This window comes from Geotrypetes seraphini, chromosome 5, assembly GCF_902459505.1.
Source record: "Geotrypetes seraphini chromosome 5, aGeoSer1.1, whole genome shotgun sequence".
Taxonomy (NCBI): domain Eukaryota; kingdom Metazoa; phylum Chordata; class Amphibia; order Gymnophiona; family Dermophiidae; genus Geotrypetes; species Geotrypetes seraphini.
This window is the reverse complement of record NC_047088.1, coordinates 214,669,322-214,695,564: the sequence shown is the minus strand read 5'-3', so window position 1 is coordinate 214,695,564 and position 26,243 is coordinate 214,669,322. Positions and strand designations below refer to the sequence as shown.

The window sequence follows — 26,243 nt, the reverse complement described above, 5'->3', positions numbered from 1 at the left end:
TGAGTGTGAGAACTGCATGGGGACTGTTCTGGGCGGAAACAAGAGTGACCAGCAATTAGGAGGTATATATTTAAAGCCTGGGAGAGTGGGGGGGGGGGGAGAAACAAATGATTAAATGACTTGGATCATTGGAGTTGGCACTGGAAAGCTGTGTGCTATAAGAGGCCCCATGATCTTTTTTCCTCTGATGTTTTTCCTCTCTGTGTGCATTGTGCTGATTCATGATCAAGTTCTTTGTAAGACTGGAAAAAAGAGAAATTTATATAAAGATTTTTAACTATATTGTTCTTGAATATATGTTTTTTTGATATTGTAACTGAAGTGGGCAGAGAGTTTCTGCTGAAGATTTACAGAGTTTGACACTAACTTTTTTGCTATAATATATTTAAAGCCTGGCATTTCAGAGATGGGAGCTGTAAAGAACTGTATGATTGAGAGACTTTTTAATAATTAAGGAAATGCCTCTTTTTTTTCTTTGCTATTGGTGGGGCATTTATATAAGTACTTGCCCTTGAAAATTTCAATTTATTACAGTCAATAATATTCAGGTTTCTTGAAGGCAGCATAATCAACCACTTTTGAATTTTACAGGATGATTTAGTCTGTTTACGTTCCAACATGCTATATGCAGATTAACCATACATGAAAAGTATAGAGCATATTAAATAAAAGATGACATGGGATGATATGCATTGCAACATAAATGAGTGATGTGAGCATATATGTAATAAATAATTCTCCGTAAACTATCAAAACCTGAAATGTGACAACCAGAGTTACTGGCTCTTAGCAGCCTAATATATACCGTATTTTTACGCATATAACGCGCATACGTGTATAGCGCGCCCACATGTATAGCGCGCGGGAACAAAGCATTTATGTAAAAAAATTTCCTTATAGCGCACCCACGAGTATACCGCGCATGCTCCTCATTGAACTTGAAACTCCTCCTGCCACCCCATTTGTGTGAAGGGGATTTGAATGTTCTATAAGTAACCCGCTGGACCGCTGATTAAATATTAAAATCTGCAAAATAAAAACTTCTGAATTGAAAAACTTAGTCTCAACTCTATCGTAGCGGGGCAATTTGAGTTCGACCGGGTGAATAGGGGCGCTTACATTCATAAAGTTGGCCCACTGATCAAACCAGTAGAAGGATTAACAAAGACCCGGGATGAATGGAAAGACCGGTCGACTTCGGCCTACAGAACTAAGGGCTAAAGGAATAAATGGGTGTTTTTGCTGCAAACTGGCATATGTAGGTTTACTGCACCCCACAACTGTATATTATAACATCGTTTATGATGATCGCTTGTTATCAGAATACTTTTGGCGTACAGCAATGTTTTATTTCTACCAATGTCACTGGGGTAAAGGTGAAAACAGTCATTGCTGTGAAAATATCCTTTAAAAGTGACTATGTAACCTGTATTTTGGGCCCGACCGGAGGGGGAAGAGAATCCGACAACTCGACGACTGAGGAGTAGGGGGAATCTGATGATTGGTGCAGCAGAATTAAAATTTTGCAGTTAATTAAAAAACGAAAAAAAAATTTCTTCACTAAAAGTCGGGCGGCATTTAACATTACCCATACGGCAGGGGCGGCATTATCGGGGCGGCAAATGCCGTCTCTGCCATATGGGTGTCGCCGAATGTGGTATCAGCAATGTAAAAAAAATTATATAACGCGCTCACGGATATTACGCACATGGTTATTGCGTGGTTTTTAAAATCGTGTATAGCGTGCGCATTATATGCGTAAAAATACGGTATATCTTAAAGAACTCCCAGAGGAAAGAGAGAAAGTAAAATAATTTTTGTGTGGAGGAAGAATGAAGACATGATAAAAAAGAAAGATGAGATTAGTTAGGAAGTAAAAATAGCATTTAGATAATATAAAGGATATGCGTTATTCTGAAATAGATATACAGGAGCAAAGATAATATCAATATTAATGATATACCAGTGTGAAGTATATCAGTACAGGTTTAAGCAACAGTTCTCATTAAGTATAACAATTTACCCCATTTTAATTTGATGAATCTAGACTCCAAGAAGATCAGGATCAGTATAAGTAGTGGTATTGTTGCAATACATAATTTTCATATGAGCTGAATATAGCAATCCAAATTGTGCTCAGATATCTTTAAGGCCTTGTTGGTGTAACAAGAAAGCATTCCTTTTTGCTGTGGTGGAGGCAGCCAGGTCAGGGATGATTAAAATGTTCCTTCCTTAGTAAATTGAAGTAGTTTTGCTTTTTGTCAACATGAGGATTTTCAGAGCATGTAGATATCTTAGTAATTTAGCCACAAGAGGGTGTGGAAATTTGGCGTCTTGTTGAGTCTTGGATGGGGTCCGGAGAGCTCTTTCGATTTCAAGTAGAGAAGAGATGGCTCAGGGAAGATATGATAGAAGTCTATAAAATACTCAGGGGAGTGGAAAGGGTAGATGTGAATTGCGTGTTTACTCTTTCCAAAAATACTAGGACTAGGGGACATATGATGAAGCTACTAAGTAGTAGATATAAAACAAACCGGAGAAAGTATTTCTTCACGCAACGTGTAATTAAACTCTAGAATTTCATGCCAGAGAATGTGGTGAAATCAGTTAGCTTAGCAGGGTTTAAAAAAGGTTTGGATAATTCCTAAAGAGAAGTCCATGGGGAAATCCACTGCTTATTCCTATGATAAGCAACATAAAATCTGTTTTACTACTTGGGATCTAGCTAAGTACTTGGAACCTGGGTTGGCCACTGTTGGAAACAGGATACTGGGCATGATGGACCTTTGGTCTGTCCCAGTATGGCAATTCTTAAAATGTTCTTAAAAACTTAGATGTCCAATTTTGAAGAAAAGTGGTGACATCAGTGCCTTCTGCTCCTTTGGGTAAGCTTAAAATATAGATATTATTTTGGCATTAAAATACAGATATTATTTTGGCGGCTACGATTTGGCAGATCTTTTTAAATGGCAGCTGTGTTACCTTGGATTTGTGTGACTAAGGATTCAAGCGTGGTTGTTCTTGTCAATAGAGACTCCATTAACTGTAGAGAGGCCACAATTTGAGCATGTATGTCTTCAAATTCCTTTCTCATATCTCATAATATAGCCACATTGTTGTTGAGAAGCTCTTTTATTTTGCGAAGTTCAGAAATAATTGAGATGTCCTCCTCAGTTGTATTGTTGGCTTATCCAGTTTTATCGGGTGAAGGAGGGTTTGATTTCATACATTTCAGGTTCGATTAAACATTATATTGTGATTCTGATTTGTTTCTTCTTTTATTAACAGTGAGTGTGATTAGAGAAAAAATCAGAAAGATTACTTGGAGTTTGGAGCCAGTTGATCAGGCAGCCAATCAAGCTAGCAAGCAAACCAGAAATACCAGTGTTTTGCTCTTAAAAGAACTATTGGTAGCCTATAAAACCTTCCAATTACTATGTTCATTTCATCAGCATCTTCAGTTGCCAAACAAAATTAGATTAGACTCTATCCCATAGGACTGTTGCCTACAATCCACTGAGATCTTGGATTACAGCTTTACCAGGAGTAGCCTACCTGCAAGTCACTTATCTGGACTGGTCTGACATGAATGATAAGGAAAAGGCCTTCTGATCTGGATCTAGACACTTAGGACTCCTTTTACGAAGCCGCGTTAGCGGTTTAACGCACATAATAGCGCACGCTAATTTGCCGGCCGCGCTAGCCGCTACTGCCTCCTCTTGAGCAGGCAGTAGTTTTTCGGCTAGTGCGGGGGATAGAACGTGCTAAAAATTTGTGTGCGATAAAGCTGTTAACGCGGCTTCGTAAAAGGAGCCCTTAGAGCACTACTTATGAGTATATGCAACAGATATGGTCTTGCCACAACACCCATACTTTTTAAAGCTACTGTGTGCATTCTTTTTAAAATATCATTGAAAAACTTGGTCAACATCAAATTAAATGATTAATGCTGGCTTTTATGAAGCTGTGTTAGAGGTAAATGCTCTGACACTCATGTAATTCCTTTGAGCATCGGAACATTTACCTCACTGGCACAAGGTAGAAACCTCTACCACGGCTTTGTAAAAGGAGCCCTAAATTTTTGAATGAAATAAAAAGCCACTCAGGACCTGAAAACAGTACTAATAGGTGGTACAAAAATATTAATCTTTAAAAAAACAGCTGAAGAACTAGGCAATTTTAAAAGTTAAAGGTAGCCCACATGCAAGAACAAAATTCTTGAAATAACTCATTTATTGGGCATGGGGCTTGATATACCACCTTTCTGTGGTTAAAATCAAAGTGTGTTACACATGAACATAACATAAGAATTGCCATACTGGGCAGACCGAAGGTCCATCAAGTCCAGTTTCCTGTTTACAGCAGTGGCCAACCCAAGTCACAGGTGCCTGGCAAGATCCCAAGACGTAAAACAGATTTTATGCTGCCTCTCCACTTCCTCCATTCTCTATTTTGGTAGATAACGCTCTTATCTTCCCTGTCTCGTCAGCCTGCAACCTTGGGGTTATCTTTGACTCATCTCTCTCGTTCTCTTCACATATCCATCAGACTACCCAAACTTGTTGCTTCTTTCTATACAACATCGCTAAAATCTGGACTTTTCTTCTGAACATGCTGCCAAGTTCCTCATCCACGCTCTCGTCACCTCTCACTTAGATTACTGCAACATGCTTCTTACAAGTCTTCTGCTAAGCCATCTCTCTCTCCTTCAGTCTGTTCAGAATTCTGCTACCTGCCTCTTATTCCACCAAGGTCATAATGCTCACGATACCCCCCCAAAGTTGCTTCATTGCTCTCTGTCCACTTCCACATACAGTTCAAACTTCTCTTACAAATGAATTACTGACTTACAAATGAATTCACTCTGCAGCTCCTCAATATATCTCCTCTCTTATCTCTCCCTACACTCCACCCCGGGAATTTTATTCGTCAATTATGTCTCACTTGTCTGTACTCTTCTCCTCTACAGTCAACTCCCGACTCCATCCCTTCTGTCTTGCTGTGGTGTATGCCTGAAACAACCTGCCTGACTCGGTATGTCAGGATCTGTCTCTGGCAGGATTCAAATCTAAGCTTTTTTTGAAACTACATTTAGGTCTTAACCCTACCAATCTGCAAAGCACCACATCTGTTTGTTATTCCCTCTGTAGCCCCTACCCTCTACCTCTTCTCCCTTTATTTTTCCCTACATAAGCAGAATATATTGATTCACTATTTTTGTCCAATGTGTCTTCCATAACTAGATTGTAAGCTCGTTTGAGCAGGGACAATCTCTTGTGTGTTTGATGTACAGTATTGCATGCATCTGGTAGCACTATAGAAATAATAAATAGTAGCAGTATTGGAAGATTAGATTCTTACTTCTGTCAATCTTCTCTGGAGTCCGTACGTATGGTGTTCAAGCCAAATCTGTGAACCGGGTCTTACAGAAGTGTGATACTCACAGCTTTCAGCACCTCCCACATTGCCAGTGGAGTATAGTGCCCCCTTCAGTTTTGGCCCAAAGCAATAAATCACCACTGGAATAAAACACAAAGAAGAAGGGGTACAGAGAATTTCCCCATTGACATCATACAGTTCTGCTCTGCAGCTTATAATAGAAAACACGCAAAAAACATAGCAGCAATAACAACCAACTTGCTGTGTGCAACAGGCAGTAACATCAAAGGAGCTAGAGGCTGAATAATGCACTTGCATATACAGGTCAACCTTATACATGACCATCTGGCTGGCAGGAGAAGAATTTGAGGCCTGGAAATGAGAAATATCCAAGGCAGAAAAGCAGGCATTACTGAGGAAAAAGAGAGTGGGCCATATGGACTCCAGAGATTAACAAAAAGAAGATTAACAAAGGTAAGAACCTAATCTTCCATTCTGTTACATTCTTCTAGTGTCTGTACATATGGTGAGATACCAGAGCAATGGCAATGTCTAGGGTAGCACACAACGAGGAGTCGTGAGGACAAGATGTCAGAAGTTCAGCCAAGGGTATATAGTTCAAAAAATCACTTTATTGGAGAATATGTCACAATAGCTCGAAGACTCAACACTGGCAGTGTTTCGGCATACATGCCTTTATCAAGAGTCTGTCTCAAATGCAGGCACCATGAACTCACGCAGCTGGGTCAAATAGTTGAAAAGTTTGATGAAAGCAAGGTAGAAACTAGTGTCAGCAGAAAAACAGGAGACCAGATCGGAAACAACTTTCGGAAGGAAAGAAGGAACAGCATAGAGGGTTACTCTGATCTCTGTGATCCTGAGAAAGTGCTCTCTACAAGAGAGCTTTCAGCTCTGAAATACATGTTGCCAAGATGATTGCCACAAGGATCACTACCTTGACCATGACGTTCAAAAGGGATGTGTCTGAGTGGCTCAAAAGGGGCTTTAGTAAGGCCCTTCAAAACAATGTTAAGGTTCCATGTCGGAAAAGGATAATGCAATGGTGGCCTTAAATGGAGCACCTCTTAGAAATCTAGTCACATCTGGATGAGCTTTAAGCAAAACTGAACCACTTTGTGCTCTTAAGCATAAGAGGCTTGCCACTTGTACCTTGAGGGAAGCTACTGCCAGATCTTTCTCTGCCAGGACCTCCGGAATGGGAGCCCATAGCGGGCTCTGCTTAAGATTGCTTTAGAAGCTGAGTCACCGGCTCACTGCCTGATCCAGAGCATCCTGTAAGCAGAGACCGCATATGCCAAGACTTTGCTTAGGACCCTAATGAGGTCATTTAAGGCATCCACTACATAATCCATATCTTCCAGCACCACATGGGATCAGATGTCCTCCTCCACTGAGGGCACCCATTTTAGTCTCGTGTCCAACCTGCAATCCTGTGAATCCTTTAGAATCACTACTTCTTTGCTAGGGAGGGATGTGTGCTTGGTACTGAGCCACTATAGAGTTTGCCTTCAACTGATCAAACAGCTGAAACTCTGGGGCAATGGGATAAAGCCTGGACATAGCTTTCGACACTTTTAAAGAGTCTTCAGGATGTGGAATACACTGAGAAGTGGAAGGCTGTATTTCAAATTTCAACTCCTTGACCGCATCAAAACGGTGGACCGAAACCAACTCAAACAGTTGGCGTATGGAAGGGTCATCATCCTGATGAAGAGCAACTGAGGCATCCTGCTTGACAGAATCAAAAATGGAATCAGAGTTATCCAGGATTGAGCTAGTGCCCTGAGATAAAAGAGGCATGGAATCGGACTTCCAACTTGGCCAATCTGGGGCTGAATGATCATTGACACTGGGAACCGGATCATTTATTCCTGGAAGTGAAGCCACTCCCTGAAAATACTGCAATGTGCTTTCTGCGAAAAACAGCCCGGGTCCATTAAAAATGCTCTCCACATGAGATGGACAAATTCCAGAGAGAACCCTTGCACAGGGGCAATAACTGACTTCTGACGGACCTCTATTGAGGCTTTTGTGGGATCCAAGGACTCCATGTGCCAGCGCTTCACACCCTCACCAGTTTTGGGTGCTGGGAGGAATTTTTCCTCCATCTCCTGGGCCCAGGACGGTTCTCCAGCCTTGAAAGACATGGATGGGGATACGCCCGAAGCTCTCACACCCTCCTTGCATGTGCCTTAGTATGCTGTACATGGACGCTCCTCCACCGACAATCTGGCACAACTGACACATGAAATCATGTTAGCACATGCTCAGGAGTCCATACCTATTGATTTTTGTAAAAATTGAGGAGTTTTGAGGTAGATAAAAGCTTTTAGAAAAAAAGATAGCTTAAAATCCAAGATGGCCAACGCAGGAAAAATCACGCCAAAACGGCCTATGGAAAAAACAAAAAAAACTAGAAAACAGGGGCTTTAGAGGTGGGAGACCTGAGCTCTACCCTTGGAAACTTTAAAAAATGACTTTTTCAGACCACCCCTTCCCTCCCCTCCCCCCATTTTCTCATAGGAAATAATGGGGTTGTACTCACAGTTCTTTCTGTACAGTGCCTGCCTGTCAGCTTTTCCCTGCAGCCGAAGTGAATGGAAAAGATTTTCTGCCTCAGAAACTTCTCCAAATTACTACAATCCTTGAATCTTCAGGCTGGGGGGCATGGCTTGGACACGCAAGCAAATGGTCGGGTAATAGCCGAGCTCCGTGTTAAGCAAGCTCTTATATTTACAAAAAAGCTCTAATATCTATAATTTGGAGGAAAAAAAGTTTGGGGATCATCAGGAAATGGCATCGGGTAAACAAAATAAAAGCGATGCAGGAGCCGGAGGATCGGGTACAGGTAGTAACAAGCGATCAAAGCCGGAACCAGGGACTCCTTCAAAAGTTCTGTTGCCTTCAAAAGAAGATTCTGATGTGATGGTAGAAATACGACAGATTAAAGATATCGTATTAGATATAAAAAGACAACTCCAAAAGGCAATTGATGATGTAGCCATTCTTACTAAAAGAGTTGATATAGTAGATAGTAAAATAACCCATTTAGAAGAAAAATCTGAAGAAGTGCATACTGAAGTCATGCAAAATAAAAAAGCCTGGAAAGAATTGGAAACAGTAAAGAGGGACCTGGAAGATTGTTTGAATAGAGAAAAGAGAAATAATTTGCGCCAGATGCCAGAAGGAGTGCCAGAAGGAGTGGGATGCCAGAAGGAGTGGAAAAAAATGATCCCATAACTTTCTTAGAGCAATTCCTTCCTAAAGTGTTACCTTTGAAGTCTAAAATGCCTCTTGAAATTGAAAGAGCGCACAGGATACCGGGACAAAAAACAACATCGCAAAAGGGTCCAAGGACTTTGATATTTAAATTACTAAGATATCAACATGTGGTAGAAATTTGTCAACTTGCCAAAGAGAACAAAAATCTAAGAGGCCAGGACGCACGAATACACATTGTGCCTGATTTTGCTAGGGAAACAGCCCTTAAAAGAAAGCAATTATTGGACTTAAGGCCACAATTAAAGGCACTGGGGGCAAGATATGGGCTTCTTTACCCAGCGGTTATGAAAGTAACTTTGGGAAATAAAACTCAAAATTTCACCGATCATAAAAAATTAATAGAGTTTTTAGAACAATTTGAACAACCAATGACTTCTTGATTGAATAAGTTGTGGAATTTTATTTTGAAAAGGCTGATATGATCATATTATTATTGCTTTTGTTATATTTTCACTACTGCGGAACAAATTTAAAATAACTAAGAAAATACAAAACATGATGACTGTTTGGATTGCTGGAATGTTCAACTTACTTTAAATAATAACGAAGGGATACTGCCATGAGATTGGAATCGGATCAGCATGTCGTTGATGATGTCAGTGATGACTTACATGGATGGAATGTGTTTATGGGATTCTTCGGTCATCTTTTTCATTGATCCTGGATGAACTGTTGGCAAATTGGCCGACATGAGGCAATCTTTTGGTGGTTGTCCTGAATACATGCGGGAAAGTGTACTGTGCTTGTGCTTCGCTGACTAACTACGTTGATGCGTCTGTAATGGGAGGAAATCGTCTGTTCAACCAATGAACTATACCGGAAATGAAGAGGTATGGAGAATTTCACGTTACGTCCTTAGAGGAAGAGTCGCGATCTTAAGGAGGAGGGGGGGGGAAAAAAAAGGGCGGTTACGGAAGTGCCGATTTCATTTTTTACGTCAGAGGAACATGGTTTGGAATATATTAACAGCAAAACTGATACAGAATATTTGGAGATGACTCTGTGAATAAAAAGACGCTCCCTACATTTCCTTTAAACTGGTTTAAATGGAGTGGCATATAAAAGTAAAATGGAATAAACAGGCTTGTTAGATCTTAAGAATATCTTTACAATAGAACATGACAGCATTTCAAGGTGGTAAATTTATAAAAAAAAAAAAAAAAGAAGAAGAAAAATCTAAATGGCGATTGTGATGAGAGTAAAAGAAGTAGTTTTATAAAGGAGCAATAATATATTTGAAGAAATTATACATGTTTTATGGTTTTAATTTGTATTTATTTATTCAGTTATTGATTTAGGTACGTTATGATATATACGAAGTGATAGTCTAATGATATGTCTCACTGATGTTATCATTTTGTTGAGATATTAAAGTGAATGCGTATTGGTGGGATTGAGGATGGGTTATGAAAATTTTGTAAGTATATTTTATCTTTTATTAGTGATTGATTGGTTTGAATGAAATAGAATGAGCAGTGCATATTGATTTATAGTTTCTAATACTTGACTAAAATTAGATTAATGTTCCAAGACTTAAATTGTTTTGGGGGATGAATGGAATATAGATATTTAAGTTGATAAGTTAATTAATTTAACTTATATTGCATATTGAGTTATTAAGGGTTTGAAGGATTGGATTTATGGAAAGTAATATGTTTGTTTAAAGGATCTTTGAAATCTTATTCTGGAATATGTTTTATATATAAGAATTCAGGATATTTAATATGAATTTAATTCATTTGGTCATATCAAATTTTGGATAACAGACAGTTATAATACATATAGGATATTGAATTGGTTTCATTAAAAGTATACGTTCAAAATTTAAAAACAAATTATTAACTTAGTTTCTAATAGGCAGGAGTGAATTAATAATTTTCTTAGTGTTAATTTACAATGGTATTTTATCCCCTATGAATTGGAAAAGAGGGGTATGTGGTTATTCTATCTTATAAAAGTTGTATTATGTATTTTAATATTGTGGAGCAAATAATACAAAATGTAATTTTTAGCTTGTGAGGAGTGGTGTTAGATCTGATCTTATTTTGCGTTTCCAAGTGTTCGTGCATATATGGGGTGGGGAGGGAGGGTATGGGAGGGAATTAAGTTTTGAGGGTTTGGGTAAAGGAGAAAATTTTTTGGTTTATCTTATTTATGGGAAAATTGATTTCTTAAATGGTATTCAAGATTTGATTGTGACATTACGTATTATATTAATAACTAATGGATCTTAAGATAATGTCTCTGAATGTTAATGGTCTTAATCACCCGATAAAAAGAAAAAAGGCACTATTATTTTTAAAAAGACCGAATGCAAATATTTGTTGTATACAAGAGACTCACCTGTCGAATAATGAATCTAAAAAACTAAAAGGTGATTGGGTCAAACAATGCTATTTCTCTTCAGCAATAGGGAAAAAAGCGGGTGTTGCTATATTAGTAAATAAAAAATGTTCTGCTTCATTTAAATTTAAGGCAGATGATCCTCTTGGAAGATGGGTATATGTGGAAATGGGCATGGGAAATACCACCATGATGCTTTTTAATGTATACGCCCCTAATTCGAACCAAAATGAATTTTTTAAAACTCTGCAACAATTGATTCTTCCGCTGGCTGCTTCTAATTTAGTGGTAGCTGGGGATTTCAGTGCTGTTATGGATCCATTGATGGATAAAAATCCGAGGAGATTTATAAAATCATTAGGTTTGGATAATTTGGTACAATCTTGTGATTTAAAAGATATTTGGCGTATACTTCATTTTGATGGTCGGGAATTTTCGTTTTGCTCCCATGTTCATAATTCTTTTTCTAGAATAGATTACATTTTTGTTTCAAATCAATTAGTACATCAAGTCACACAGGCTGTCATTGATCCAATTATCCTATCTGATCATGGTGGAGTGTGGATTGAAATTAAAATAATAGATCAGAATAGTAATAGGCCTATATGGAGATTAGATAATGCATTGCTTGCAGATACAAGGTTTTGTGAAATTCTTTTAATAAAAATGAAAGATTACTTTCAAATTAATGATACAGAAGAAATATCAGTAGAGATTTTATGGGATGCTTTTAAAGCATATATGAGAGGACAAATTATTTCTTATTCAGCTTTGCTTAGAAAGCAGGAGCAAAAACAATTTTCAGAATTGGAAAAATTAGTTAAATCTTTGGAATCAAAATTAATTGAAAAATGGGAATATTCGATACAGCAGGAACTTTTAAAAGTTAAAGGTAAATATAATCAAATTTCTTCTAAACTGAGAAGGAAAGATTTGTTTTCCCAGCAAGCTTTGTATTATGGAAACTCAAATAAGGCGGGAAGAATGCTAGCAAATTATCTTAAAGCGAAAAAAAGAAAAACAAAAATAGTTGCCATTAAAAATGAGAATGGTGAGACTTTATCTCAAATTAAACCTATTATGAATCAATTTTTAAAATTTTATAAAGATCTGTATTCTTCTGAGTCTTATTTAGAAAAGGAAAAGGATGGGTTAGAATTTTTGAAGTTATTAGAGGGACCAAAGATTCCTGAACATATAAAACGAAGTTTGGAAGAGCCAATATCATTAAAAGAATTAGAAACAGCTTTGAAATCTCTTAGAGTTGGATCCGCTCCAGGTGGAGATGGTTACACAGTGAAGTTTTATAAATCATTTCAAAATATCATAATGCCCTATTTATTAAATTTATATCAGACTCAACTAAATAAGGGTTGTATTATAGGTACTATGGCAGAATCGTTAACTATGGTTTTGCCTAAGCCAAATAAAGATCCCACTTTGGTTTCAAATTATAGACCTATTTCTTTAATAAATGTAGATGGGAAAATTTTGGCTAAGACATTAGCTTTAAGATTGGCTAAAGCTCTCCCTTTCATTATAGGTATGCATCAAACGGGATTCGTTGCTCAAAGACATTCATCTCATAATACTAGATTGGCATTTCATATGTTTATTTGACAAATGCCATTAATGACCCGGCTTTTTCTGTTTCATTGGATGCAGAGAAGGCTTTTGACCGAGTAGAATGGACCTTCATGTATCAGGCAATGGATTGGTTTGGTATAGGTTCAGGATTTATACAAATAATAAAAGCGTTGTATAGCTCCCCTGCTGCTAGATTGTATATTAATAATACTTTTTCAGAACGGTTTATTTTGCAGAGGGGGGTTAGACAAGGTTGTCCCTTGTCTCCTTTGCTTTTTGATATTAGTAACATAGTAAACATAGTAACATAGTAACATAGTAAATGACGGCAGATAAAGACCCGAGTGGTCCATCCAGTCTGCCCAACAATAACCCTCATCCTTTCCTCTCTCTCGTTTCCCTCACACCAGCCACGATTCTTTTCTAAAGTAAAGTGCAGGTTAATATATTTTTACTTTATACAGATATTGTTTTGGAACCCTTACTATTAGCTATACAACAGGTGAAGGAGATACAGGGTATTCCGCGTTCAGATAGAGAATATAAAGTATCAGCATATGCGGATGATATATTACTTTATTTGAGAAATCCGGAAACAACCATTCCATACTTGCTTGAATTGATTGAGAAATTTGGAAAATTTTCAGGTTATAAAATAAATTGGAATAAATCAGAAGTTCTTCCACTAAATATACATTGTACGAAAGGATTATTTGATCAATTTTCTTTTATTTTGAAGGAAGATGGTTTAAAATATTTAGCAATTTGGATTGCAAAAACAGTGGAAGATGCAATGAAAGTTAATGAAAAAAATTTATTACAGAAGGTGACAGAAATGTGCGAGCAATGGAATCCATTACATTTATCTTGGTGGGGGAGAGTACAAACTGTTAAAATGATGATTTTACCTGTAGTTTGTTACCAAATGGGCATGATACCAATTTTCTTTCAGGGATCTTTTTATAAAAAATTAAATAGGGTTTTAACAAAATTTATTTGGTTAGGTAAAATTCCTAGAATTGCTTTAGTGTCTTTGCAAAGAACAACTGCGGAGGGTGGGGTAAATTTTCCAAATTTTTATAGGTACCATCAGGCCTATATTCTGCGTCAAGGTATGTATTGGATCCTCCCAGAGCCCATTGAAAATATACCAGATTGGTTCTGGTTAGAATGGAGACTTATGTTTCCTTTACATCTTAGTCATGTTATTAGTATTCAAATGCCAAGGTTATATAAGGAAATAAAATATTTGTTGATACCTGGAAAACTTTAAGGTATATAAGTAGTCTAACTCCTGTTCCAATAAATAAATCAACAACTCAATTTGGCTAAACCCCAAGATCAAAGTTGGTGGTTTTAAAATCATCTGGAAATATTGGATGATGGCTGGAATTCGTACTTTAGAGGATGTGATAAACAAAGGTAAACTGCTTGAGTTTTCACAATTGCAACATAAATTTGGTTTAAATAAATCGCAATATTTCAGGTGGTTGCAATTGAAGCAGGCCATTCAGGCGGGGTTTCCTGATTGGAAAAATCTTAATAATTATCATAGCCTGGAATTCTTATGTTTTCAGATAGATTCTATGGGTCACCAGGCCGCAATGTGGTATAAATTAATATCTGAATTTGTAACTAAAAAACAAAAACATGGTCTTAGAGACATTTGGAGCATTGAGATTAAGCATCAGATTACTGCATCTCAATGGCCACGACTGTGGTCTTGGAGGTTAAGATGTACAGTCTCAGCATCTATGAGACAAACATGTTTTTTTTTTTACATAGAGCTTTTTGGACCCCTGTTCGTTTACAAAAACTTGATAGTTCTAAGTCTAATAGATGCTGGCACTGTCATCTTGAGGCGTGGACATTAGATTAGATTATTTTATTGTCCATTCATATTATTATTTTGGAAATCAATTTGGCCTCAAATAAATAGGATGTTGGAGAATCCGGTAGTCTTGACATATGATACGATTTTATTTGGCACAGCAATGAGAGCAAAGAGCCAAATTTCTTCAAATAACAACAAACTTTTATTTATATTAACTGGAGTAGCAGTTCAACAAATAACACACAATTGGAAAAACTATGACAGGTTAAATTATAACTTTTGGTGGAATTCAGTATGCCATATATATAAAATGGAGCGTACATTTGTAATGTAATGTAATTTATTTCTTATATACCGCTACATCCGTTAGGTTCTAAGCGATTTGAAGAAAATATACATTAAGATTATAAATGAGAAGTAAGAAGGTACTTAAAAAATTCCCTTACTGTCCCGAAGGCTCACAATCTAACTAAAGTACCTGGAAATTAATAAAGAAGAGAAAATAAAGATGGTTGAAAAAAGAAAAATTCTATGTGAATTTATAGGATGGAAATTAAACTGACAGTGAAGAACTGTATGAAAAATACATATGGAATTCAGTTAGAGAGGGTAGGTTACAATCTATTTATGGTATTTGTTTAATTGGAAGGTGTTAAGGTGGGTAATTTGGGGGAAGGTTATCTGAAGGTAGGTGAATCTTCTGGAGGTAAAAGAGGAGGGGTTAAGATATTTGGATGAATTTTTTGAAAAGCAGGGTTTTGATTTCTTTTCTGAATGTTTTGAAGTTGTCTGATATTGTCATAAGATTGGAGATGGAATGGTTGATTTTTGCTGCTTGTGTTGCTAGAAGGTTGTCAAACATTTTCTTGCGTTGTGTGCCTTTGAGTGGGGGGAAGGCGAAAGGGTTCGAGGTTCTTCTGTGTCTTGAGGTGGAGATTTGGTTTAAGCGGTTATTTAGATAGGAGGGGGAAGAGCCGTGTAATGCTTTGAATATCAGGCAGTAGAATTTGAATTGGATTCGTGCTTGTATGGGTAGCCAGTGAGAGTCTAAGAAGGCAGTTGCTATGTGATCATATTTTTTGAGTGAGTAGATCAATCTGAGGGCGGTGTTTTGTATGGTCTGGAGTTGTTTTATCATAGTGGCTGGACAAGGAAGATATAGGGAGTTGCAATAATCCAGCAGACCTAAGACTAGGGATTGGACGATTAGTCTAAATTGTGCTTGGTCAAAGAATTTTCTGATTTTACGGAGATTTCTCATGGTTAGAAAAGCTTTCTGGGTTGTTTTGTTGATCTGGGGCTGCATTGTGCAACATCTGTCTATCGTAACTCCTAGGAGTTTTAGTTCGGGTTGTATTGGGTATTTGGTATTTTTGATTTTCAGTTCAGTGATGGTAGGTGTTTGGGCTTTTTCGAGCAAAAGGAATTTTGTTTTTTCAGAATTTAGTTTTAGTTTGTGATCCATCATCCATTTTTCTACTGTGTCTAAGGTTGTTTCTAGCTTTGTTGTGGTGGTGGTCTCTGATGGGTCGAATGGGAGGATTATGGTGATGTCATCAGCATAGCTGAAAGATGTGACATCTAGGGTATCTAAAGTGGCTCCTAGGGAGGAGATAAAGAGGTTGAAGAGCGTAGGTGAGAGAGGTGATCCTTGTGGAACTCCGCAGGGATTTGTCCATGGTTCTGATTTGATATCATTGTATTTTACCCTGTAGGTTCTAGATTTGAGGAACCCCTGAAACCATTTGTAGACCTTGCCTGAGATTCCTATGGCATCGAGAATTTGTAGTAATAAGGTGTGGTCAACTAGGTCAAATGCTGTGGAGAGGTCTAATTGTATTAATATCATTTTTTTTCCTTTACTGATGTGTTGTCGGGCTGTATCTAGTAATGTGACAAGTAGTGTTTCTGTACTATGGTTAGTTCGGAATCCTGATTGTGAGGGGTGGAGTAGGTTATGTTTTTCCAGATATTCGGTGAGGTGTTGTGCCACTAGGCCTTCTATTATTTTAACGTACAACACAAAAAGGGTATATAGATAAGTTTAAGAAGATTTGGGGACTATTAACAGACTTTTGCAATGAATGATATAATTTTCCCATAATAAGATATTTGATAAGGGGGGTGGTGGGTGAGTTTATTTTATTCATCATAAAATATAAATAATTTAACATTATATTTTGTTTTATTGTATGCATTTCCCAAAGTAAGGGGAGGGAGGGGGGTTATAATTGAGTAATAGTTGATATACTTATTACTTATTAAGTATTATATGCTGTTTAAAAATTATAGTAAAAGAGTATATAATGAAATGCTATATTTACAGTAAGGTATGAAAGAATGTCAAGTGTATACTTAATGAATTTGTATGAATTTAGATTGTATACTTGTTGTTATATGAAAAATGAATAAAAAACTTAAAACAGAAAAAAAAAAAAGAATCTTCAGGCTGCCAGTTGGACTGACCCTGACCAAGACCTCCACCCCTAAGGAATCTCGAAGCACACAGCTAGCACCCTGATATCCCGAGGGTTCTTACTTAGGGCACCTTCAGACACTTAAGCCTCTGTAAAACTCAGAAGGCAAATTGGCTCCCAGGGGAATGGACCCCGAGCTTGGAAGTGGTACACAGCAGGCTGGCTCCACAGGTCCACCCAAAGGTTTGCCCTGCGAAGCTGCAGTCCAGCCTGTGGAACCTGTATCCTTTCCCAGGCAGAGATCCTCTAAATAAGGGGTCTCAGGGCACCAAAACCATTAAAAATTTTATTCATTTTACAACTTACATCAAGTGTATCAAGAAATAACATTTGAATTGAAATAACATCACTTGTATTACTATTATTATCATCAACTGACATTCATGAAAGTTAACCTCCCCTCCCATCCTCATCACATCAAAAATATTCATTTATATTATATTATACAATATACATTCTATTAATATATCATCCCTCCCACCCATCCCTATCCCCTCATTTCAATTATCTTATGAAGGGAAAATGTTTACTACTCATTACAAAAGTCTGTTAATGGTCCCCTGAGCTTTCAATGAAAAAAAGAAAAGTGAAGCAGAGCAGATCAGAAACACCTCTGCACAGTTCGCTTGCAAAAGGAAAAACTGAAGGGGGCACTATACTCCACTGGCAATGTGGGAGGTGCTGAAAGCTGTGAGTACCACACTTCTGCAAGACCCAGTTCACGGGTTTGGCTTGAACACCATATATATGAACTCCAGAGGAGATGTAGCAGAATTAAATTACCTTTAAAAAAATATGTCCATATGGCTCCATAGAAAACAAAGAACTAAACTGGCCCATAAATGATGCAGTATGGGAAGTGACACAAATGCGCAATCAAGCTCAAAATTTTAAGCTTAGATTCAAAGCTAGATGAGAAATTTCCTACATGGACTCAATTAGATATCATCCATTTGTGAGGACATTCCATCTTGCTTGTACTTGGAGAAACTTATTTACCAGATAAACAGCACTAAGGGCCTGTTTTACAAAGCCGTGCTAGCAGCTGCAGCGTGGTAACGGCCCCAAAGCCCATAGAGATTTAAAGGGCTTCAGGGCTGTTGCCGTGCAGCTTTGTAAAACAGGCCGTAAGTACCAGCCATCACAGATATATGCATGTATACAGATACAAATACAGAGCTGTAAAGCTACATGTAAGTTTGAAGATCAATGTGGTTTAAAAAAATACTACAATGGATACCATTAATTATAAAGAACAACCTTGTCAAAACAATTTTAAGCATAAACAATTTCTACTTACCCGTTTTGATCTCAGATCACTGGTTGAAGGGTTAGACTCTTCTGAGGTATTTTTACTTCCTGCTTTGGGTACATCTGGAGAAGGAACTATGGGTTTCGGATAAGCTTCCTTTGTGGCTTGATTTAGCAAAGATATAGGTTTCATGTTGGATACTAATCCAGTAGACTGTATTACACTTGTATGTTTGTTCACAGATTCCTCCATGGCCTGAGAGCTTTGGAAACTAAAAGGAAGCTGCTGTGACAAAACCTGAGTCTGCTTCTGCTGGGCTTGGAATGATGAGTGAGGCTGGGGATCAGAAACAAGAGGTATCTGCTGGTGTGTAAGTTTTTCCTGGGACGCTTCAGATCTTTTTCGTTCATCCGTTTTTAAGTCTGTTATACTATGCATTAGCACCTGGAAATAATAACACAAGCAATTTAAATAGTTTATATGCAATTGTAATATACGCACATAACTAATTCCCAGGTACAGATCTCCTGTCTAATTATTTCAGCTATGTGCTACCCACAACATTCACTACTATGTCACAATTCCCCAAAAACCTTGACATATGATACTATTTTATTTGGAACAACTATGAGAGCAAGGAGTCAAATCTCGTCAAATAACAACAAACTTTTATTTATTTTGACTGGAGTAGCAATACAGCAAATAACATACAATTGGAAAAAGTATGACAGGTTAAATTACAATTTCAGGTGGAATTCTGTATGTCATATATACAAAATGGAACTCACTATAGCAACGCAAAAAGGCTATTTTAGTAAATTTCAGAAAATCTGGGGACCATTAACTGATTTTTGTAATGAATGATTAACTTTCCCCATGATAAGATATTTGATTAGGGGGGAAATGGGTGGGCTTTACTTGTTGTTATTTCATAATACAGGACTATTTGAATAGTTTTACAGTAATGATACTTTTATGTATTATTGAGTAGGGAGGGAGGGGAAGGGAGGTTATTCTATTCAATAAGAATAATTTAAATATTAGATTTCTTACATAATTTTTAAAATATTACAGAATATTAATTTATGAAATGTTATACTTAAAGCATATATGAGAGTTAATCAAGTGTGTATCTTTAGGTTCATATGAGTTTAACTGCTACACTTGTTGTAACATGCAAAAATGAATAAAGAATTTAAAAACAAAAAAAAAAACAACAATTCCCCAAAAACATATTAGAAAATATACCCTTCCTCTGAGCAGGACACTGATTTTTTAGGATGTGATCTAGACCACTTGATATCATAACATTTTTAAGGAGAGAGTAACTAAGGGCAATGTACATCTCTCTCATCCCCGAGATCATGTGCAGCATTTTTCACCACTGCCCACCAGCCTCATGCCCATTTCTCCTTCTATCAGCCCTCTCCAACACCATGCCACATCTCTCCTTCCATCACTATGCCCAACATTCCTCCCCTTTACATCCCCTTCAATCTGTCCCTCTGTTCCCTCTCCACCACCATATCCAACATTTCTGCTCTCATCCTTCTCTCCCCCTGCATCTCTACCTCTTTCTATGCCCAATTTTCCTTTCTTCCTTTCCCTCTCACTCACACACTGATGCCCAACAATCCTCCCTTTCTATTCCCTCCCTCCTGTCCCAAGTTAGTGCCCCCTTTCTCTCTCCATTCTGTGTCCAATGTTCATGCCCCTTTTTCTCTGTCGAGTTCGTGCCCCCTCCTCTTCACTGGCTGCCAGCCTTTGTCCCACCCCCTTCCTCCCACCCCCGAAGCTGACCCGCGCCGAAGCCTGCCTGCCCCCCCGCTGAAGCTTCCACTGATTCCTCCCTGCCACATGATATCTACATCCACCACCACCACCCGGTCCACCGCCACCTGACACGCGCCATCCAATCATCCTCCGCCATCGCCACAACTCTGGGTAAGGAAGGGCCAGGCACGTGCAATGATTGCATGCCACCAGCCCACAAGCCTTCCCCACAACATCAAGTCTGACGTCAGGGGGAAAGCTTGTGGACTGGTGGCATGCAATCGCTGCACGTGCCTGGCCATTCCTTGCCCAGAGTTGCAGCGGGGGATGATTGGATGGAGCATGTCATGTGGCGGTGGCGGACTAGGGGGTTGGATGTAGATATTGGGTGGCAGGGTAGAATCAGCAATATAATCTGTCTCAGACAGGCACGTGCGATAAGGGACGTTTCCGAAGCAACTTAGACGCCTAAAGTAGCTGTACCAAAGAGTTTCTGGAGGGCCACAGTCACACAGCGGTCCTGCATAGCCATTAGCACCACACCACCTTCACTGGAGAGGGAGCTGCGTTTAGACACCCTGGGCTGATCTAAAAGCTGCTGACACTCCTGTGCCAAAGGATACAAGTGTGACATTGCTCTAACAATGTTAAGAGCACCCTCTGGAGAGACAAACTGCTCCTATACCAGAACGCTTATATCAGGGTGCCAGGGAAAGATAGCAGACTGTGAGTGCACACCACATCAGGAGAAAAAAAATGGACGGAGCTGACTGAGTGACCAAATGCAACTCCTGCAGAGAGTCAGAAATAAGGTCCAGCATAGCTGCAGGCTTAAATACCGCAGGACTGTGGGATCATTCCCAGTATCCCAAAAACCCAGAAGAATCCCAGATCCAGCACACAGTCCCTGATCTCCTGCCCCGGGAAGCGCTACACCTGCAAATAAGGGGTCAGTAAGTGAAGCATCCACATCAGGATCCCCCAGATCAGGGTCAGGGAGCACAAAAACAGCGGCAGGCTGAGTCAAGGACAGGTCCAAAGGATCAATGTCACTGAGACGCACCACGGAAGCGGACTAGGACTGCGCAGGGGGAGAACACTGGTTCTGAAACTCAGTCCACAAAAATTTCATAAAATCTTAACAATGCCTGGCTCCTGGGGCTAAGAGCCACCCTGGGATGACTTAATTTTGTGTTTCTTAGGCTACAGAGAGTCTACAGCCAGGTGGATGGAACTAACAGCCATGCCAAGCCCTGAAAGTAAAGAAGGCCATCCTGCAATGCTAGTTGAGCGTTTAGTTACCTGCTTCAGCAGGGGAGAGGTTAAACTGAATGCTGCCATCTCCCCTGGCTGCACCATGCGACACGTGGTTAAGTACGCTTTAAAAGAGCTAAATTTACACAATCCTGACAAGAATACACATAAGGAGATCCCAAGAACTCCATCTCTGCAGGTTTCTAGACAAAATGTTCAGTTTTGAAGAAGCAGGGAGTTTTAGAAAGAAAGATCGCTAAAAATCCAAGATGGCCACTGTCATGAAATTTGCACTAAAATCAAGATATTTTTCACATTTCTCGAAAGCAAAAAATGACAATATTTTTCACATTTCTCAAAAGCATAAAATGACAATTTTAGGATTTTTCAGGAGGGGGAACATGCAAAAACATTTAAACCCCCACTTTTCCAATCTACAGGCTGACAGCCTGTATGCACTGTGACCTGTTTGAAGATCTGTGCTGTAGCCTGCCTCAGCTCTCTTACAGAGGCTGGATGAGAAAATTCATTGCCTCATTGCTGGGAATGCTTCTGCAAAGCTGATCTTCGGGCTGCCAGTCAGACCCTATGCCTGACTGTACCTCCATCCAAGGACCAACGGATGTGAGCTGGGATGGGCAGAGGCAAGAAGATGCAGCCAGCACCCTGCGAGATGCTACTGAGCTTCCTAAGGGTGCCTAACAGACTGCGCTTGACCCCTGTTTAATAATAGGTGAGATCACTTCAGGGATGGCCTTGAGCTTCGGAGAAACTATGCAGGCTGGCTAACATGTACCCGGAGATTGTGATAGGGCAAGGCACGCCACGGGGGTTCAAGGAAGGTTTAGATAAATTCCTGAAGGATAAGGGGATTGAGGTGTACAGATAGAATTAGAGGGTACAGATATATTTGGAGATAGGTTATAGGAAAAGGCAGGTCGTGGACCTGATGGGCCACCGCGGGTGCCGACTGCTGTGCACGATGGACCTCTGGTCTGACCCAGCAGAGGCAGCTCTTATGTTCTTACCCAGTGGGATCAGCCTATCTGCCTCAGACTGAAGTCTGTGTGTTCTCAAAGCAGGCAAAGCTGAGAAAGCGCTCCAAGTACCAGAATCCTCAAAAAAGGGACAAAAATAAACCGAATAAAATGGGGACATCAGAACAAACACTCCTGCAGGCACGCGTGCAAAAGGAAAGAACTGTAGGTGGAACTAAGGAGCCCAGTGAAGTACAGCAGGGCAGAGTGAAAAATCCAGAGTGGATTCCTTCTGCAGATGCACACGGCTATGGGGATATAACCCATCTGTGTATAATGTCTCACCTATTACACTGGAAATCTATTTCATGCATATTCATAGTGGGTCTGCTGAACACTTGACTTGTTTGGTTTGTCCTGAGGATTGTGTTGATGTATCCTGAGGACTTTGTTGAAAACCCCTAACTTACACAGTTAACTTTGTCACCAAACATATTTTTCCCACACTTGCTTAACATAAAGACCACTCCCCTTTCCTATACATATAACTTTTGCCCATTTTGTGAATAAAATGGCCAGTTACAAACAGAACCACCAGAGTTATTTTTTAAGCACTTAAGTGGTTGATGCAGCCTCTGACTGCAAAAGTGCTTTTTAATATGGTCAGACAATATTTTACCTTGGTCTTATTTTTATGCTGTGATTCTCTCTCAGAATCTGAATCATCTTCACTTTCTTCAATACTTTGATCTTCTTCCTCTTCTTCTAAATCATCTGAGTCACTGCTACTAATGCCTTCACTGGACGTGTCTGATGAAGAGACAGAATCACTATCACTGTTGCTAGAGCTGTCAACAGCTTTCTTCCTTGGTTTCTGCTGGATAAGAGAGTTTTATTAAAGCTTAGGTCTGAATATATGTTGTATATTTGCCTCTCCATTTTACATTTTATTAAGATGACACCATTATCCTCAAAAACCTACATTTCACTAATGTTGGCTGTCTTCCTCTTTCTGCGATCTCTTGTGCTTTATGAAAGCTAACTTTTTTTTCCTTAACGTTTCAACTACTACAGCTCTCCCTCTAGATTCGCAGTTTCCCTACTCGCAAATTCGATTATTCGCAATTTTTTTCTTTTTTTCTTCTTCTTTTTGCAAGCTGCCTGAACCTCCCCAGACCTTACCTGCTGGTCTAGTGGTGACACGGAGCAGGATCGATCGTCCTACGCTCCTGCCTGTACAGAGCCGTCATCAAAATGGCTGCCGTGAGTTCCTTTTGTAGTCGCTACAACGGCTTTGCATGGAGCAGGAGCATAGGAAGATCGCTCCTTCCCCGTGTAACCGCTAGAACACCAGGAAAGGTCCGGAGAAGCAGGAGGAAGGCAGGGGTGGGTCAGAGCCAGCCCCAAAAATTATTCACGATTTTTCCCTATTCGCGGGCGAGCTCTGCACCTAACCCCAACAAATACAGAGGGAGATCTGTACTTCTAAGAACCAAAACAGCGATGAGCCAATCGGAGCCTTAGGCCCCTCCCGGTGTATTCCTGGGAAGGGCCTAAGGCCTTGATTGGCTCAGGCACCTATGGTCCCTTCTGGTGTATCCCAGGATCCACTGAGAAGTGGAAGGCTTGCCATTTCGAAGAGCCAGGCCTGCAGGCAGGAGGGACTGGGCATCCCTCCTGCTGTCATCTTCTTTTTAAGGTATGGGGCGGGGCAGGGGAGATAAGTAGCAGAGATAGGAGGGTGTGGGTAACACTTCTGCCGAGGATCTTCACGGGAAAGGGGAGGAGATTCTGGGTAGCCAAGGGAGGAGGGGAGTTTGACCAGGTGGCCATGATCTTCGCAGGATTGGGGAATTGACAGGGATGCGCAATCCTCATGGAGGGGTCCAGGTGGCTGAGGCAGTAGGTAGTGGGCATCCCTCCTGTGTCATCATCGGGGGCACTGCCACAATTTTTTCTTTTTTTATAATGAGGCAGATATTGTGTGCATGTGGAACATAAACACATAACATCTGTGTTCATCAAAAACGAAAAAAGAATAAATATGGCAGATCTGTCAGTAATCTCAGGCTCTTAGCAGCCATTGCTAGATTTAAGATCCTAGCAATGTTATGGGCATCGATCAGAGGACTCATTTTAATATTAATGACTTCATTTTAATACTGATGAGGTCGTTTTTATGGCAGAGTCGGAGAATGTATGAACGCATGGAAAAGCACGCGGTGACCATTGTGTTGGCAAATTAGGTCATCGCTAAACCAGCCAAACTGGTTTAGTGATGATCGTTAGACAATTATAGAATTTAGTTGCATTTAGGCAATAGTGTCAAGCTTTCTGATGAGTTCCAATCCAGCAGTTTCATACTGGAGTTTACCTTTGAAGCTCCCTTGTAAGAGTATGGCAACCAAGTCGGAGTATCCTCGGAGATTAAAATATTCCTCTACTGGTGTTTGAAAGTTGCTATTTATCCTTTTTCTTAAGGACCGACTCTGTTTGCCCTATTTAGATCCCAGAGGGACATTGCTTGCAGATGACATCATTGCAGAAGAGTAGGTAAATGAGCCCTACAGTATAATGTTGAGTCCTGTGATAGTGTTGGAATCTGGGTTTCTGGCAGGGCCTAGTCCCTAAGTGGGTGTCATTCTTGAACAATTTGTTGTGCTGATAAGTACCTGTTTGAGAATAGGAGGCTATCATCATGCCATAATAAGAGTTATTGGCTAAACTGAAGGCAAATTATATATAATAAGGTTTGAGGAACTGTTTTAAGTTACAGGTTATACAATAGATTAGTTCAGGGGCAGAGTGAATGGACAGTCAATAACCTCATGTATTAAAGCAGTGTATTGCAAGCTGTGTCCTACAGCTTCGTAGTGTGCCGCCAGGGATTCTAGAATAGATGATGTGTACATGAGTTTATCACTGCCAATGCCTCTCCTTCTATGAACTCCCCCAGCGTATCTCTGTAAATGTTTGCTAGCAAAAGAGCTCAGCATCTGGAGGGCTTCCAAGTACACGCAGTCATCAACATGATGACATCATATGCATGCACGCATGCATGCGATGTCATTGTGTTGAAGTCCGTGTGTGCCTGGAGGCCCTCTAAATGCGGCTTCGAGCTCAGGGAAGATGAGATGCAGTTCGTGTGGGAATGGAGCCATGTGACCTTTTTGTGTAAAAGCTGTCAAAAGGTCCGAAAGAATGTGGATCCACAGAAGATAAACCAAAGGGAGAAAAGCAGTGGGAATGGACAATAAGCAATCCACCAGAGCCAGCAGGATAAAAGCAGTGATGTTTATTTCAGTCCAAGATGTAATATAGCGAAGACCTGACAATACTGTGTTTCGGCAAATCAATTTGCCTGCGTCAGGGGTCACCAAGTATAAAGCTGCTCTAAAGAAAACATCACTCACATCTATGATTAATAAAACATCAGTCCAATATGAACCAGAATGCACTGTCACATACAATCGTATAATAAACTGACAGAGCAGTCGGTGCTTCGAAAAACATTTGTTCTGTTAGTGTGCTGGAGCTAAAAAAGTTTGCGAGACATTGTATTAAAGGTTTGGGAGAAGAGCCAGGATTTCACCTACTTCTTAAAGTAGAGGTAATCTTGGGTTTGGCATAGCTTCTCTACAAGTGAGTTCCAGAGTGTGGGGGGCTACTCCTGAGAAGGCTCACTGGCAAGTATCATATTGCTCTTTTGATAATGGAACAAATAGTAATGCTCTGTGAGAGAGGACATTAGAGATCTCAAAGATCTATAGAGGGCTAACTTATTCTTTAGGTGGTCTGGCCTAGAGAATAACACGGGGAAAAAATTAGTCCCCATCACCATCCCATCCCTGTCACCACCCCATCCCTGTGACCACTGTCCCCTCCCCGTCCCCACGACTACTGTCCCTGCAGCATCCATACAAGCCTCAGTAATGCAATATTTAGCTTATTCCTTCCTTATAAATCAAAGTTCTGGCTGCTGAACTAGAGAAAGAGATGTTCAGCTGGCAGGACTTTATTTATAAATTTTTATCAACACAACTAATATACTACTTTATCCTAAA

General features: G+C 39.6%; 1 protein-coding gene across 15 annotated transcripts in view; it reads right to left on the bottom strand.

Moving 5' to 3' along the window:
- Positions 1–26,243, bottom strand: part of BAZ2B (bromodomain adjacent to zinc finger domain 2B) — a 535,524-nt gene that overhangs the window by 318,204 nt on the left and 191,077 nt on the right. For 9 of the 15 annotated variants that reach the window (XM_033946167.1, XM_033946164.1, XM_033946160.1 and 6 more), the window contains exons 8-9: positions 22,859–23,056; positions 18,224–18,619 (exon numbers count right to left, since the gene is read on the bottom strand). In XM_033946167.1, the coding sequence (XP_033802058.1) occupies positions 18,224–18,619; positions 22,859–23,056 (594 nt within the window). The remainder of the gene's footprint in view (positions 1–18,223; positions 18,620–22,858; positions 23,057–26,243) is intronic. The other 6 variants (XM_033946161.1, XM_033946163.1, XM_033946173.1 and 3 more) reach the window with 1 other exon arrangement.